The sequence below is a fragment of the Ambystoma mexicanum genome, chromosome 3q (assembly GCF_040938575.1).
Source record: "Ambystoma mexicanum isolate Mex_15411 chromosome 3q, UKY_AmexF1_1, whole genome shotgun sequence".
Lineage (NCBI taxonomy): Eukaryota > Metazoa > Chordata > Amphibia > Caudata > Ambystomatidae > Ambystoma > Ambystoma mexicanum.
The window spans coordinates 926047641-926063265 of NC_090926.1; the positions used below are offsets into that span (position 1 = coordinate 926047641).

Genomic DNA, 15625 nt, shown 5'->3' on the forward strand with positions numbered 1-15625 from the left:
TGTCCTGGCGCACGACCCCCATATTTAACTTACAACTTAACTTTTTAACTGTTCGGAACCCCAACTTGGTGTATTGAATGCAAGTCTTGGAGACGTCCCCTCTCTGACAGGGGGCTACTTTGGAGCGAAGGGTTCTGCCTCCCTCCAGCAAATCTGTGTTTTTCTAGGCATCTTTGTTTTTCTAGGCATCTGCCCGGTTTCAGTATTCTGACTTCGACTTACACACATTCTAGTCCCTGGAGTCTCGCTCCAGCCGTTGTTCCTGTGTTGTGGGCACCTTGTGGGGCGAGGGCCCATTGAGTCTCATATATTTCCTCCCAGTTTGCCCTCTCCTTCTCCTTTGAGGGCCTAGTGCGGGTCTCGATCGTTCTCTGCTTGTGGATGGGCCACGCAGTAGTCAACCCCTTCCACTTCAAATTGCATTGAGAATGGGTAGCCCCACCTGTATCTAATTTCTTTTTCTCGCAGCCAAGTTGTGAGAGGCCTGCGGTTTCTTCGCCGTGCGAGCGTGAGGTTTTGAGAGGTCCTGGTATATTGTAACTTTAGAGCCTTCAAATTCTACTTCCCGTTGTTGATTTGCCCTGTTCAGGACCTCCATTCTGTCCTTGTAGTTCAGGGATTTAGCCACTATGGAGTGGGGGCCATTCCCATAGGGCCTACCTCCTCTGTGCACCCTTTCGAGTTGCAGTGTCTTGCCCCCTTCTGCTTCAAAGAGTTGATGTATGCACAAGGACTTTTTCCTCAACTTGTCTCGGGGATTCCCTTTCCGGTTCTTTCAGCCTTAGTATCCTTATGTTGTTACGTCTTTCCCTATTTTCCAGATCGACCATTTTAGGCAGCACCTCCTCTTACATGAGCTCCAGTTCTGTCATTCTTGCATCCAGCCTCATTAAGACAATGTCTGCATTCAGTTGATTATGCTCGAGTCCCTCAACTTTACTTTCGACTGTGGTCATTCTACCTGTTAGGTCTGCCAACGAGGCCTGTATAGCCCCTCTGAGGGCCTTAATCTCCGCCAGGATGTGCCCCATATCTTCTTTCGTGGAGAACTTGGACATGTCTATTCCCGTCGCCATTTTAACCTCTGTGACTTTCTTCTTCGTTGTACCTTGTTTCCCAGGGCATCCAACCTTGTCTTCCCTTGTTTCCATATCTCTCGCTGTGAATGCCGCTCTTTTCTTATCAAGGCTCTTGTGGTCCCGTGCTTTCCCTATCTTTTCCCCGGTTTTCTTTCCTGTTTCCTCTTCTTTGCACCCAGTCCAGTCAAGAGGCTTCCCATTCAGTTGCTCTTTCCTCTGCCCCCACTGTTTATCCTTGGTTCTGCACCCTGGCTTCCAGTCGGCTTGCTCTAACCCCCTGGCACCTATTCCTCTTTTACAATGCACCCCGGGTGCTGCGTGGCTCACTGTGTCAAGTGTTGAGCCCCTTTCTGCTCACAGACTTTGCTACCTTGAGTGTTCCGTGGGATTGACGCTGCCAGGGCAACTACGACACCCTTCCTTAGTTCCCTTCCGCAGTGTTGGTCATTTCTCGGCTTCTTCACTTAGGGTGCTCTGGTGCGTCCCGTGTCGGCCCTCCCTTTCTTTCTGTCCAGTGAATTACATTTCACCTTGGTCTTAAATGAGGGTCATCTCGATCTTTCCTTCACAATTCCGGTAGCTGTCTGGCCGCAGTGAAGGGGGCCCAAGTGGGGGGGGATTTGCCACTCTTCTGTCTTCTATCTAATTTCCACCACTTCAGCTTTGAGCGCTTTTGCCACCTAAATAGATTGTCTAGCCTGTTGCACTGGCAACAGCGTTGTCCGTTTGCCGTTTCACCAACCTTCACCTTGCTTTGTCAATATATCCCCACAGACCCTTGATGTTCTGGATTGCTGCACCTTGCAAGCACTTTTCGCCGAGTTCTGCCGGGCCTCTTTGTGGTCTCTTGCTTTGTCCTGCTCTCTTGTCCAGTGATGTGGTGCTCACAAGGTCGGGGCTTGCGGTGGTAAGCGTGGTTTGCGCGCTCATTTTGTCGCGCTGCACTGGAAGTGTTGGCCCTCGGGAGCGTGTGCTCGTTTTCCTCTCCCTTTTCTCTCTTCTCACTTGTTCAGGCACAGTCAGTTCTTTCGGACGGCCCACGCACCCAGGACGCTGCTCGGCTCTTCCCCCTGGGCTCCCCTCTCCCCCAGATCTCCTCCCGCTGGTAGCCCTCTCCGGTACGCATATCAAGGCCCCAAGAGGGGGCCCAGACGTACTTTGTGCTCCAAGCGGGGTGTTCCGTCACCGCTCTGGGCTCTTCCCTCTGGGTTTCAGCCGGTCAACCAGGCGTGGGGTCTCTCCTCCACCAACGGGGCTTACTTCTTCTGTCACGGCCGCCGATGGCACCACCAGGTGGCCGCTGCTACGGTTTAGCCCCGTCTGGCCCGGGCTCTTCAGTTTGTTGCCTCTTGTCAAAGTTTCTTCAAAGGCCACTCCTACGGTGCGCTGTGTGGGAGACTACGCCGTGAGGCGGCTCACAGGGGGGGTCCCACCTGGCCCGTCCTGCTCTTCCGGGGGTATTTCTGGCCTTCCTCATTTCTGGTGCATCCAACACTCTTCCAGTGCGGGACACGTCTCCAGAGCGCGGTTTAGGCCGCAGGCGGCTGAGGGCCTCTCCACCACATGGGTTCCAGAAGCTGCCCTCTCTTAACAGATGTGCTTAGATTCCAAGTCTTTGGGCATAGATGCTCAATATCCTCTCTGTTTTGCTGGAGGGAGTGGGAGCTAGGAGCCTAGGCGGCCCTCTTCTCCCACACCCCCTAATGATCTCCTGCTGGTTTGTCTTTTATTTATAGTGTATTCCACTCTGTTTGTCAATGCTTATAGAGATGTGCTCAATTAAGTTGCCAGTGGGATTATACATAGATTTTTATGTATCATTAAAATACTGGGTTAACCGGATAGCTATTCAATAAATGTTTTTAGCAGTGTCGGTTTGGTGGTCGTACTTGCACACTTGAAGATCCAGAACCACGAGTGTTCAGACCCTGATTGCTAATTGTTTCTGTGTGATATTGTCAAATATTGAAGGCCGCACAACAACAAAAAAGGCAGATCGATTTGATTCAGCCCTCAATATTCGACAAATATCACCCGAACCCCGTCCAATCCCCCGCCCTCACACCAAAAAAAAGGGGGTTTCATCCCCCTGTGCTCCTCTACCCGCTCCTGACAAAATATATCACCCTAAAGCCCCCTCATCACAGACACACATAAATACTCACTCGCCCGCTCCCTTTCATGACACAAACACTCCTCCTCCTCGACCCCCACTCAACGTATTCCGAGCCCACAATGCTACATTATCCTTCAACAGATACACAGATGCAAAAAATATGCACACACACACTAAACCGTTTCAGCCGTGTCGTCGGACTTCCAGCCTGGCCCTGCCTATCGGCCCCTCCACACACTCGTCTGTGGCAACAACATGACAGTTTGATTTAGAAAGATCACTCTGAGCAGTCTTTTTAAATTGCCATTTTTTTTCCAGAAAAAATAAATGGAGATTTTCACTTGATACCAGCTAAGTACATGCACAGAAGTGAAGGTTATTCAAGGCCTGTTCTTAAGGCACCTTCATGGATATCTATAGTGATAACTGTCAAGGAGATGCAATAATCTATGTAACGCTACATTCAAAGTAGTAAAGATAAAGTTGATGCAATGCATTATTTTCTTAAACATGATGTGCTTGTATCACATTATTTGTGTATCTTGCAAATTCTTCTTTAAAAATCCAAATTCGTGTTCATTATAATAACTTAAATGTAATGGTTTGTATGGCCAATGTATGGACACAGAAGTACGTTTCTCTGACAGTTGTATCGTAGTCGGGCAAGATTAGTGCTTGTCTATCAGTCAAATGCCCTAAATGGGGCTTTCAAAAACAAATATCAAAACTGTCATTTGATACCATAACAGCTACATTTCTCAACATAATGTTTGAGATGCGCATGCTCAGTGAGAGTGAGCCACCAATTGATTTATAGACACTTAGTCAATTCTCCACTTCAAGGGAATAACCTGTTCGCTTAATACATGCATCCCATTTAAACTGACTTCTCACTAACCTTTCATAACATACCTTCCAATTACGATGATTAATGGATGCCATTTCTAAACATAACTTTCACCTGGAAGGATTACTTAATGCTGTTTCGAAATATAGCCACTGCTCCACCTAGCAAAACAAATCAAATTCAGAATAGAAATTACCTCTCGTTCAACCTCCTTTGATGGAATTCCACGGACTTTAGAAAAAAGTCTCAGATTTTCTTTAACAGTTAAATTATCATATTTAATATCAAACTGTGGGCAAAATCCAACAATCATATTTCCAAATTGTAGGGTATCCTCAATTTCTGATCGCACATGTTTGTATATAGACACAACACCTAACAATGGGAAAAACAAAACATATTTGTATTATTGATTTATCAACATACTCTGTGAAATTACTCTAAAATAGTAATTGAGGTGACATTTGTAAAATCTAAATGCATTTTCATCTTCTGCATTTGCTTCTACGATGTAATCATTTACACCGATTTTATAAATTTTTAAGGGAACACGCAAAACTGTAGGTAAAAGGCTAATGGGTAGAAAAAAATGATCTGGTAAGGGGTAAGTGAATTTTGCTCCCATGTGTTGAAAGAAACGATGCAAATGTACAGATGCAAAAGCAGTCTATGCAAATCCAAAGAGAGTTGAATGCAGTAGGTGTAAAGTCATGGGTCCGTAATAGATGTATGCACTCTTGGTTGCTTAAGTGGGGACATGATTGTGCCCCTCAGCCAAAATAATAAGAACCTAAGCTACAAAATATGCAGTTTACAACAATGTATCTGATAAATCCACAAATGTATTGTTGACATGAAACAGTTACTGGCATGCAGACAAATCTTTAAAAATGCAGCAAAGACAAATATGCGATAATTTTCTGGTATGTTGGGAAGATCTGCTGATCACCGTAGGAAAGCTGTGAAGCTATGCGATTAGGGCCAGATAGACACATATATATCAGTGATTGTGAAGGGATAACATTGCAAGGAATGTAAGCCTGTGAAAGTGTGACTGGAACATGATCATGAGGCATGGGACACTACCATAGAATTCAATTTCATTGCTATAAATCACACTTCATATATTGTCATTGTGAACCCAAGCCTAGCAAACCCTTCCACATTTCCTGTCCTGATTGACCACTCAAAATTAAAGTAAGACAGTTCATATCCAATCTGGTGAAGTGTCTAGCGAAGTGTTCTGCAGTCCAGCAGTGCACGCTGTTGCTTTTGCTTCGGCTTACTTTGGAGTGTTTTACCTGTGACAAGTTCTAACGCTAGAAGCATTGCCCCTTGGACTTTTAATAAGGGGCCTACGCGCGAAGTGTGCGCGCAGTGTTTAGCTAAGTGGTCTGTAGTCCAGCAGTGCAAACTGTTGCTTTTGCTTTGGCTTACTCAGGAGTTTTTTACCTGGGACACATCTTAAGCTAAAAGCACTGCCCCTTGGACTTTAAATACAGGGGGCACAGGCGCACAGTGCACGTGAAGTGTCTAGCTAAGTTTTCTGCAGTCCGATGGTATGCGGTTGTTAATAGGTGCGGGCGGACAGAGTGATCAGTATTGCTCCATGAGTAATTAAGTAATTTGACCTTTAATTATTTATTATGTATGATTTACGAACCAAGCCGCTCCTATATGACTGCCCAATAACTACAGAGCCACCCAATGCCGATACTAGAGCCCATAATGTTACAGGTGCAGTACTTCCCTGTGAGAAACCCATTGGCTCCCAACCAACAGAAATACCTTAAAGAGGTGTGTGGTGACTAAATGGAGCAAACAAACCAAATAGAGCCAAATCGGTTAGCTGCAAATACAACACTGCTTTTGTGATCCCCATGACTTTTGAGCATGCTGAAGGCATTTCCATTCAAAGGGTGGCACATACAACTATCGTAACGAGCGGACCTGAAAACGCAGACACGAATGTTCCAAATAAAAAACAAAAATATATGCCCTCTTCAAAAAAGATCAAAGAGGGCTTTATCCTGAACAGAGCGGCAGGGGACAATCAGAAGGACCCTGAACTTGGTGGACATCGCCCACCATACCGCCCAGGGACTCGCACTGATGGCCCTAGATGCCACCAAAGCCTTCGACAGAGTGGACAGGTCATTCATGAAGCTCACCCTGGGGACCTTTGGCTTTGGCCCTACCTTCCAATCGATGGTAATGGCCAACTACGCTTCCCCCAAGACCCTCCTGAGGATCAATGGCTCCTTATCATCCCCGATCCCCATGAACTGCGGGACAAGACAGGGCAGCCCTCTATCTCCTCTTCTCTTCGCACTAACGATGGAGCCGTTTGCCCAAAGAGTTAGACGGAATGAGCTCATTAAGGGTCTCCAAGTAGGGTCATCCCAACACAAAATTGCATTGTACGCCGACAATGTTCTTCTGATGCTCTCAGATCCCAACTCCTCAGCTAAACACGCCCTGGCGGAAATAGCCAACTTCGGAAGGGTCAATGGCTTTGCTGTTAACTTCTCTAAATCAGTGGGCCTGGGCATTGGCCTTCACCAGTAGGAAAAAGAGGCATTAACCAGGCTATGCCCCATCAGTTGGAAGAAACAAGCTATCCCCTACTTGGGAGTCCATATCCCAGCAGACCCAAAGGACACATATCTGGTGAACTTCCCCAGATTATTCAGTGAATTGGAGGGAAACCTGAAGCGCTGGGCTACCCAGGAAATCTCTTTAATGGGGCAGATCACCGCCGCAAAAATGAACCTGCTTCCGCGATTTCTTTATGCCTGCTCCTCCCTTGCAGCGGCCATCCCAAGGCGGGCTCTCCAGGATCTGCAGAAGAAAATGTTGAGGTTTATATGGAGAGGCAAGAAAGCCAGGATCCCCCACAAAACCCTGCTCGGCAACCCTAGACTGGGGGGCCTGAGGGTCCCCGATCTCCGGGCCTATAGGGTAGCAGCACAGGTAGCACACTTCCATGCATGGCAGATCGTTATAGACCGCCCTAGATGAGTGGAACCAGAGCAAGACCAGATGCCGCACCCCCTGCGGTTCCTCCCACACCTCCAGCCCCCCCTAAGAGAACACTGGAAGACACTTCTGCTAACTACCAAACACATGCTGAGCTCATGGGACTGGGCCCTAAAACAAAAAGGAATCCCAAGGGGACAAAGCCCACTCTCCCCCATTTTCCACAACCCAAACTTCTCGCCGGGATCGAACCCCTGAAACTTCCAGAACTGGATTGACGGAGGCCTCGAGACCCTGGAGCAGCTATACGCCGGAAACACACCACGCGCCTTTGAACGATGTAAGGCGATGTTTCAGCTTCAGGAAAGGGATAGATTTGCGTATTACCAACTCTGCCACTGGTGCTCACACCCCCAAACCCTCCGGGCGGCCGTCCGCCCCCTAACCCCCCTGGAACTAATGCTGAAGGACCTGCCATCCCGGAGTAGGATCTCAACCCTTTACAGACGCTTCTTGGGGGACTTCCTAAGTGCAAGAACATGATGCATGGCCCAATGGGAGGCCGACCTGGGCCACCCGATCGATGACCAATCCTGAGTAGACATCTGGTCCTGCACCCATTCCTCATCGACTTGTGTGACCAACAAGGAATGCGCATATAAGATGATGCTACGGTGGTACTATCCCCCCCCTTAGACTACACCACATGAACCCCCGGGTAGACCCTTCTTGCTGGAGGGGGTGCTCACAGCAAGGTTCTTTTTTCCACATGTGGTGGGCTTGCCCAAAGATCCAACGATTCTGGAAAAGTGCCTGGCGACGATGGAACAAATTACAGGGATGACACTCCCCCTTGAGCCCGAAACGGTCCTGCTGGGGGTCCTGACCCCGGGGGTCTACCCCAGCTCCGGAAACAGAGCGAAACTAGTGACGCAATGCCTTCTGGCTGGCAAAATCGTGCTAGCTCGCTTCTGGAAGTCCCCCGACGGCCCATGCATGGCCCACTGGTGAGGTAAACTTTGGGACATCCTGATTGCGGAAAAAGTGACCGCGCGGCAAGGGCGGGTGTATTGCATCGCTTCCAGAACCTATGGGCCCCAGTGCTGGAGTACGACCAACGTTTCCCTGCCTTAACATTTAAACCTCTCAGCACTCGATGGACTCTGAGAGAGCAAGAGCCCACCTGAGAGACGGGGCGGTGGCCGGCCCCGCGGGGGACAACAGGGTCCCGGGGGGGGGGGGAGAGAGGGAGAATTCGAGCGAAAGGGAATTGTCATCAGTGTGAAATTGTTATGCAATGTGATATGCAAATTGTCCTGCCTTGGTTTAAAATAAACATATTCCAAAAAAGATCAAAGACTTCTCTTCCTCTGCCAGCTCGTGCACAGAAGGGTGCCCAAATGGTAAAAGTAGGGCACTGCTGCAAGAGGAAACTAATTTTATTAATGACGGCAGTATTCTCAAACCTGATCTATCGGTGGAACATTGTGAAGTACAGTAGTGCGTTAAAAACGCGCAGTTGTGCTTAATGAGAGAAAGTGGGTCCTCTTCGGGGAGCTGTAGCAGTTCAGGACGGGGCTTTAGGTGATGAAGAACAGTGTCCTACTATTCGAGAAGGGTCTACCCTTGCAGGCAGAGTGACTTTCGAGTTTCAGGATAGCTAGCATAGCTAAGGTGAGTATCTTTTTAGGGATTCGCGTGCGTAAAAAAAATGGCTGTGCCAGGGGGCCACCGGTAAGTGATGCAAGTAATCACCGACCCACGACACAGTCCGGGTCCAAACTTTGACACTGTAGATCAGGTCGCTGGTAGGTTCAACCCCTGCAGTTGCACGTTGATCCGGCTCTCAACGGCCGCAGGATGGGATGATCATCTGTGGCGGGACAGTGCTTTTTTCTTAGCTCTCGATGAAGAAAAGAGGACAGTTCCAGTGCAGCATGTCTCAGGGCACGGGGGGCAGGCAGGCAATGCCCCTACAAGGACCGTCACCAGAGCAGGGCGACACAGGGACCGCAAATGCTTGTTGCATGGCGCATTCTCTTAAATCGCAACCGAGAGGAGCTAGGACTAAGAATTTTGGCAGGAGAGGCCCAGGACCACAAGCTGATGATTCCTTAAGTCTCCAGTGACAACTCGGGACGGTGGCACTCTTATGAGATACCCCGGGTTCCAGCTCGTCAGTTCGCTGGATGGCCCAGGAACACTTCTGATGAGGCTCTTTGGGATAGTGATCAGGAGGTGCTGAGAGTAGTGTCCACTACTCCACTACTGCAGGCCTTCAGTGAACGATGCAAAAACAGGGGTCTGACGGGATGACAGCGGGCTCAGGGTGCCAAACCTTCCAGAACTTCTCTGGCGGTTCCACGTGTCTGCTTTAGCATTTCAGGATACTTGGCTCCTCCTGTAGATTGGAGTGAACTTCAGGTGATCGACCTGGAAGTGATGCAGAGCCCCTTCTCTTATCCAAGATTCGTTTCGCTCTCAAATCTGGGATAACCAATCGAAGATCTGCTCTCTTGCATGCACGCCAGATGTGGACCAATCACAGTCCACGGTGGTCACAGTCATTCAGGCATACCAGACATACTTGCACCATGTGTGTGGATTGGAACCAGACAGCCCCAATCCTCTTCCTGGGCACTAGCACAAGTGACATGCAGGAGCCTGTGAAAGTTGTGCTCTTGGCGGGAGGCTGCATGCCCAAATAAGGAATTCCCAGGTCTGCGCGACCTGGGGGAAGGCAAAAGGACAAAATGGCAAAAGGACAGAACAAAATACTTTTTCGGCACTGGCCACAGTCTTGAGCCAAACGTGGTAAGCACGATATGGTTAATTAAAAAGAAGTAAAAATACTATAAAAGTAAACTGCTGCTACCAGTTCCTCCTAGGCACACTTGTACAATCACCAAAAATCTTTAGACGGTGTCTATGGCCATAAAACAAAAAGACCCCTATGCGCTGTACTGTAAGGTACTGGGCACATTGATAAAAAGTTACCAAGAAATGGCAACACAGTCAAAGACTAAGGGAAACAGTTTCCCAGTAGTGACAGTCTGGATTAGGACTTTTTGACAATTGTTCCGTCTCCACAGATTAAGGTATGTAATGTAACATTAGCTAATCTTAACACAATGCCACTGTGATTACTTGGTATCAATACAGGAACTTAAAAGACACTGGCCCTCATTACGACCCTGGCGGAAAGTGACTGACCGGACCGCCACAGCGTAAATAGCGTTTCCGCCATTGCACGATGGAGCAAAGTGCGGCCCATTCCGACCCATCGGGCACGAGCACCACGGCATGGCGGAAGTGCAAAGTCCGCGATGGCGGAAATGACCCCAAAACGGCCCACACCGCCGCCGTACGGCGCCCTAGGTGCAATACCGCCACCCATCTTAGCGGACACCGCAGTGAGCGCCAACCGGAAAGTACGGTGACCGTAAATATACGGAAACGGAAGTAAAAACATGGGCCCGGAACGGGAAACATCCCGCCGTACACCTATAAAACCACAAAATCCACACAACCACTAAAAACACTACCCTGAGACACACCCCAACCCGTCATCCACCCTAGCGAAACCAAGAAAAATGGGAAAAGTAGCGAAGAAAGCGTGCGACCGCAAGCGGCAGGTCCACTTCTCCCGTGAGGAACTCACCGTGCTAACAGAGACCCTCCAGGAGAATGCCGCCGCCGTCTTCTCCACGCAAATGACCAGGACGGCACTTGCGAACAAGAAGGCCATATGGGCTCTGGTGGCACAGCGGGTAAGTGCGGTGGGGACCGCACCCCGCAACCCACAGCAATGCAGAAAGCGATGGGACGACCTGCGGATACGCATCCGTAGCATACTTTCTGCCAACCGCAACATTGCCACAGCCACCGGGGGAGGATCGGAATCACCCATCAAGTTGACCCCCTGGGAAGAAATCTCTGCCTCCACCATTGGAATGGAGAGCATAGAGGGAGTCGGAGGGATGGAGAAAGGAGTGCAGACATCCGAAGATTCAGGTAGGTGCCCCAAATAAAACAAAGCTAAATCCACAATGTCCAATCATGTGAAGTACCATGTGTCCACATAGTGCAACAGAAACACATGTCCAGGAGAACGTCCACACACATTGGCCTGATAGCGCACTTTAAAACTCACAATAAATACATAAATAATTAAAATCCCCTAAAACACCCACTACATGTGCAGCAGGCACACCCTAACTGCAGGCTGCCAAACAAGCGCACTTTAAAACTCACAATAAATACATAAATAATTAAAAACCCCTAAAACACCCACTACACGTGCAGCAGGCACACCCTAACTGCAGGCTGCCAAACAACTGCACCCTCACTCCACACACAAATGAAAGCACCTCCAAGGCCCCGACCCAAATCACCCTCAGGTACCACCCCAATGCATGTGATACAATGCCATTCCAATTCCCACAGACCCATTAATAACCCTCGCCCTCCTTTACTCCACCACAGGGTCCGATCCAAACGACGAGCTTCAGGACACCCCTACCAGCACACCTGCAAAGAGGGCCAAGACCAACGGCCAAAGACCCTCCACCTCAGCTGCACGCATCAAGACACGGCAGCAGCACAAATCAGGTGGCAGCACAGAGGAGGGAACATCAACAGGCACCCAAGCAGCCAGCATGCCCACAACAGCAGCACCACAGGTCCCCCCAATGGATGCCACAGAAGGCACTGCCTCTGGTGGCAGCAGCACCATAGGTGACACCCCATTGATGGCAGCATGCTCCGACACAGAAGACGGGGATGTCGAAGTCAGATCCATCCATGACCTGTCTCAATCCCCCTGTCTGTTTCATCCTGTACACCATGAGGATACCACGCAAGTGCACCCACAAGACGACGACTGGCCATCCCCCACAAGCCCTGTGGCAGGGCAACATGAGGCGAACAGCCACTCTGTGACACCACCGCAAATGGCCATGGCCCAGCAGAGGCAACAGTCCCTCGACCAGTTAATCGTGCAACAGCAGCAACTGGCCACGCTCCTCAAGGACCATGCCGATGAATGTGGGGGCACTAAGGCAGACATAGAAACATCAACTGAGACACTTAGGGCAGAAATGGAGAGAAGTACAGAGACACTAAGGGCACAAATGGAGAGTAGCACCGAGTGCCTGAGAGTCCAAATGGAGAGTAGCACCGAGTGCCTGAGAGTCCAAATGGAGAGTAGCACCGAGAGCCTGAGAGTCCAAATGGAGAGAAGCACCGAGAGCCTGAGGGGGGAACTGCATGCGACGTCCAAAGACGTATGTGCCGAACTTGCCGCAGTGCGCCGTGTGCTCACTGAGCTCTCACAAACCCTTAGGGACATGCATGGACGTGAGCAGGCAGAGACATCATCCGTTGCAAGTTCCGTCCAGGGCAGCCCCCAACGTAGATCTGGGAGGAACCTGCGCTCCACAGGCAGGGGTGCCCCTGATACCCGGAGAGGGGGCTTGCAATAGCGTCTGCCCACTGACAATGAGCATCTTTGGACACTGGTGTTCAGGGGGGAGGTAGGAGGGTGGAGGGGGTGTGTTGGGCTCACTTGGGTGGCGGGTCGATAGGGTGTTTGACATGATATCACATATGCCATAAACAATGCACGATCAACCAATGAGATGTGTGGACAATGATCTTTGTGTACTAGGCCATCATAGGCGTACAGTCCATATTGTGCATGTACCAGACACACACAGTGCCACGAGTACCGTGTCCATGTATCAGCCACCAGGCGTGAGTGCTAGAAGCATGCATCAATGAGATGCTGACGAATGTCACGGCCCTCCTGTGCCTCGCAGACTCCTTGAGGTGCTGCCACATCCCCACCCTCATCATGACCATCTTCAGGTGCTTGCAGTTCTGCGTCAGGGGGCATGGGCACATTTCTACGTACGCACATGTTGTGGAGCATGACACATGCCATGACCATTTGTGCAACCTTCTCATGGCGGTACAGGAGTGCCCCGCCAGACCTGCTGAGGCAGCGGAAACGAGTCTTCAGTAGGCCGAATGCCTGTTCAATGACTACACGGGTACGTGAGTGGGCATGGTTGTAGTCCTCCTCATGCTGGTCCCGTGGGTTCCGGACTGGTGTGAGGAGCCATCTCTTCAGTGGATATCCAGCATCACCTGTATGTGGACGATAAACGTATAATGTGGAATGCCATTGCTACGTACGCACACACCCCCCCCCCTTCCTGCCAGGTCATTGCGCATCACATACCCCACATTATCATGCATGAAATGAGACTCACCGAGTAGCCAGGATCTGTTCCCTGCGTGTCGCTCCATGTAGCGTGGTATTGTAGAGTTCCTCAAGACCATAGAATCATGGGTTGATCCAGGGAATCGGGCACAACAATGTGTAATGATCCTGTTGGAGTCACACACCATTTGTACATTCAGAGAATGAAATTGTTTACGGTTGCGGTACTGGGCCTCCATGGCATGTGGGACGACCAATTCCACATGGGTGCAGTCGATGGCACCAATGCAACCCGGTATGCCGCCAAGTGCATGCAATCCCACTTTTGTGTTGGTAATTTCCTGCTCCGAGCGTGGTAGAGAGATGTAGTCGTCTGCGTGCTGCAGGAGGGCATCGAGCACTTGCAATAGTGTCCATGAGAACAGTGGCTGAGAAATGCCATGCAACTGTCCGACTGTGTGCTGGTAGGTGCCTGTGGCCAGGAAGTGGAGTACAGACACCACCTTCAGTAGGGGTGGGATGGCGGTTGGGCTATCTATCATGCTGACATGGTCAGCCTGTGTCATGTCCACAATGGCGGCTATGGTGTCCCGGTCCAAACGGTAGAGGGTGTGGATCTGCTCATCAGTGAGGTTGAACGGATGTGCTCGGAGGCGTGGGATTGCGGGCTGCCTGCGTGGTGGTAGTGGCTGTGCTGGCGGCCCTTGCTGGCCCTGCCTTGGCCTCCTCCTCCTCCTGCGTCTCCTCCGTGCGGCCGGTTGTAGTTGGTGTTCGTCTTCTTCTTGGAGTTGGAGTACTTGCAGTCCTATCAGGTCCCCCAGGGCCAACATCGCGAGTCCTGCCGGTAGCATTTCGGAGTGGGTGTGGTTGTGGGAGGAGACTGGGTGTGCAATTTATGTGTTTTCAGGCTGTATGGCCTCCACCTGTGGTGATTCATTCCACCTGTGCAAGCTGCTCTCCCCTTTGGCCGAGCACGCCCCGCACACAACGCTGCAATTCGAGGAATGGCATCTTGCTATTGCAATCATGTATTTGTACCCGATGGCCGTGTAACATTGGTTGATATGTTCATTCGGCTATGGTCCCATTGTTTCACATACAATCTTTGCAGTCGCGAACAGACTTGTGAAGGGTCAGTGGAACGTAGTACTCGAGTAACGGTGGGACCTCATGCATCACTGTACCGAGTTGCACCGACGGGCGGGGCGTCCCATTTGTGAGTGAAGGCAGTTGCCATTCTCACACACAGCCGCACTCGATGGATTAATTTGTGATTTCAAGCGGCCACAGATGCCTTGTCGACGTGATGTTGCAAATGAGAAATTCGAAGGGCGGCGCTTTCGGTTATCAGCTAGCGGCGAGGAGATGCCCACAGGTCTGACTGCAAATATAACGTTCTATTGTTCAATGTCCTTGAGACAGGGGCCATGGCGAGGATGCAATGATTGATATGAATAGTTTGGGATGCGCAATAGCGACGTGGGCGATGAGGCCGGATGTTCCCAAATACATGTTACTTCACAACACTGGAATAACGGGCTGGGGCACTGTGGATTTTGCAGGCTGCATAACGCACAGACTCAATGGATATTTCTAATGTTATGTGAGTAAATATTCAGGCGTTTTTATACCGGGATGAGGGAATGATGAATGGATGCATGGGCAGATGATTTGATACAGAGTTTGCCATGTACAGGGCTTCTTGGAATCTGTCCGCCTCCCCTGCGCTATGTGATGCAGGGCTGCCATAGTGGGACCATCGTCTATCTGGCCTTGTTGAGCCCTCCCTGTCTCGACGCGCCTTCAGACACTTGTGTCCATGCACGTTAACAATCCCATCAGATGGATTCTGTTTTCACAGACGCATGCACAGGTACACTCGTTTGTGATGGTGTTTACACCTCGATATAGATAGTTATGAGTGGCAAGTGGTTTTGGGGTGGTGATGATCCTTTGGAGTGGGCTAGCATGCATATGGCTGTGGATTTAGTGTGATCATTGAAGTGAGTTGTTCGAATGTTGTTCTGATGGCCATTCTGTTCTTTTTCTTTTCTTTTGGTTGACAGGTATCTCCTCCACTTTTGCCACTGCCATCTGTATGCCACTCCTGCAGATGGCTTTTACTCCCGACACCTGCTGCTTCGTGTTAATCAGTGGAGCAGCATTACGATCTTATGGGACGATCGCCAATGGGCCACATGCCCTTACGCAGTACTAGTGGCTCGGAGCAACATTTCGGCCTTTCAGCTGGACTAGTGCCTCCCTATTGGGACGGCCCTGCGGTTCTAGGCGCTTCCATGTTGCCTTTTCGTACGGGAATGTAGCCCCTGTGTACCATGATGGAACAGGGCGTCACACAAGTAGTAGCTGGTCATTTC

At 50.1% G+C, this 15625-nt stretch overlaps 1 protein-coding gene across 1 annotated transcript in view; it reads right to left on the bottom strand.

Annotated features, from left to right (window-relative positions):
* LOC138583119 (ATP-binding cassette sub-family A member 9-like) overlaps window positions 1-15625 on the bottom strand; it is a 2601648-nt gene that overhangs the window by 1628535 nt on the left and 957488 nt on the right. Inside the window, exon 13 of the mRNA XM_069655079.1 lies at window positions 4239-4417. Within this exon, the coding sequence (XP_069511180.1) occupies window positions 4239-4417 (179 nt within the window). The remainder of the gene's footprint in view (window positions 1-4238; window positions 4418-15625) is intronic.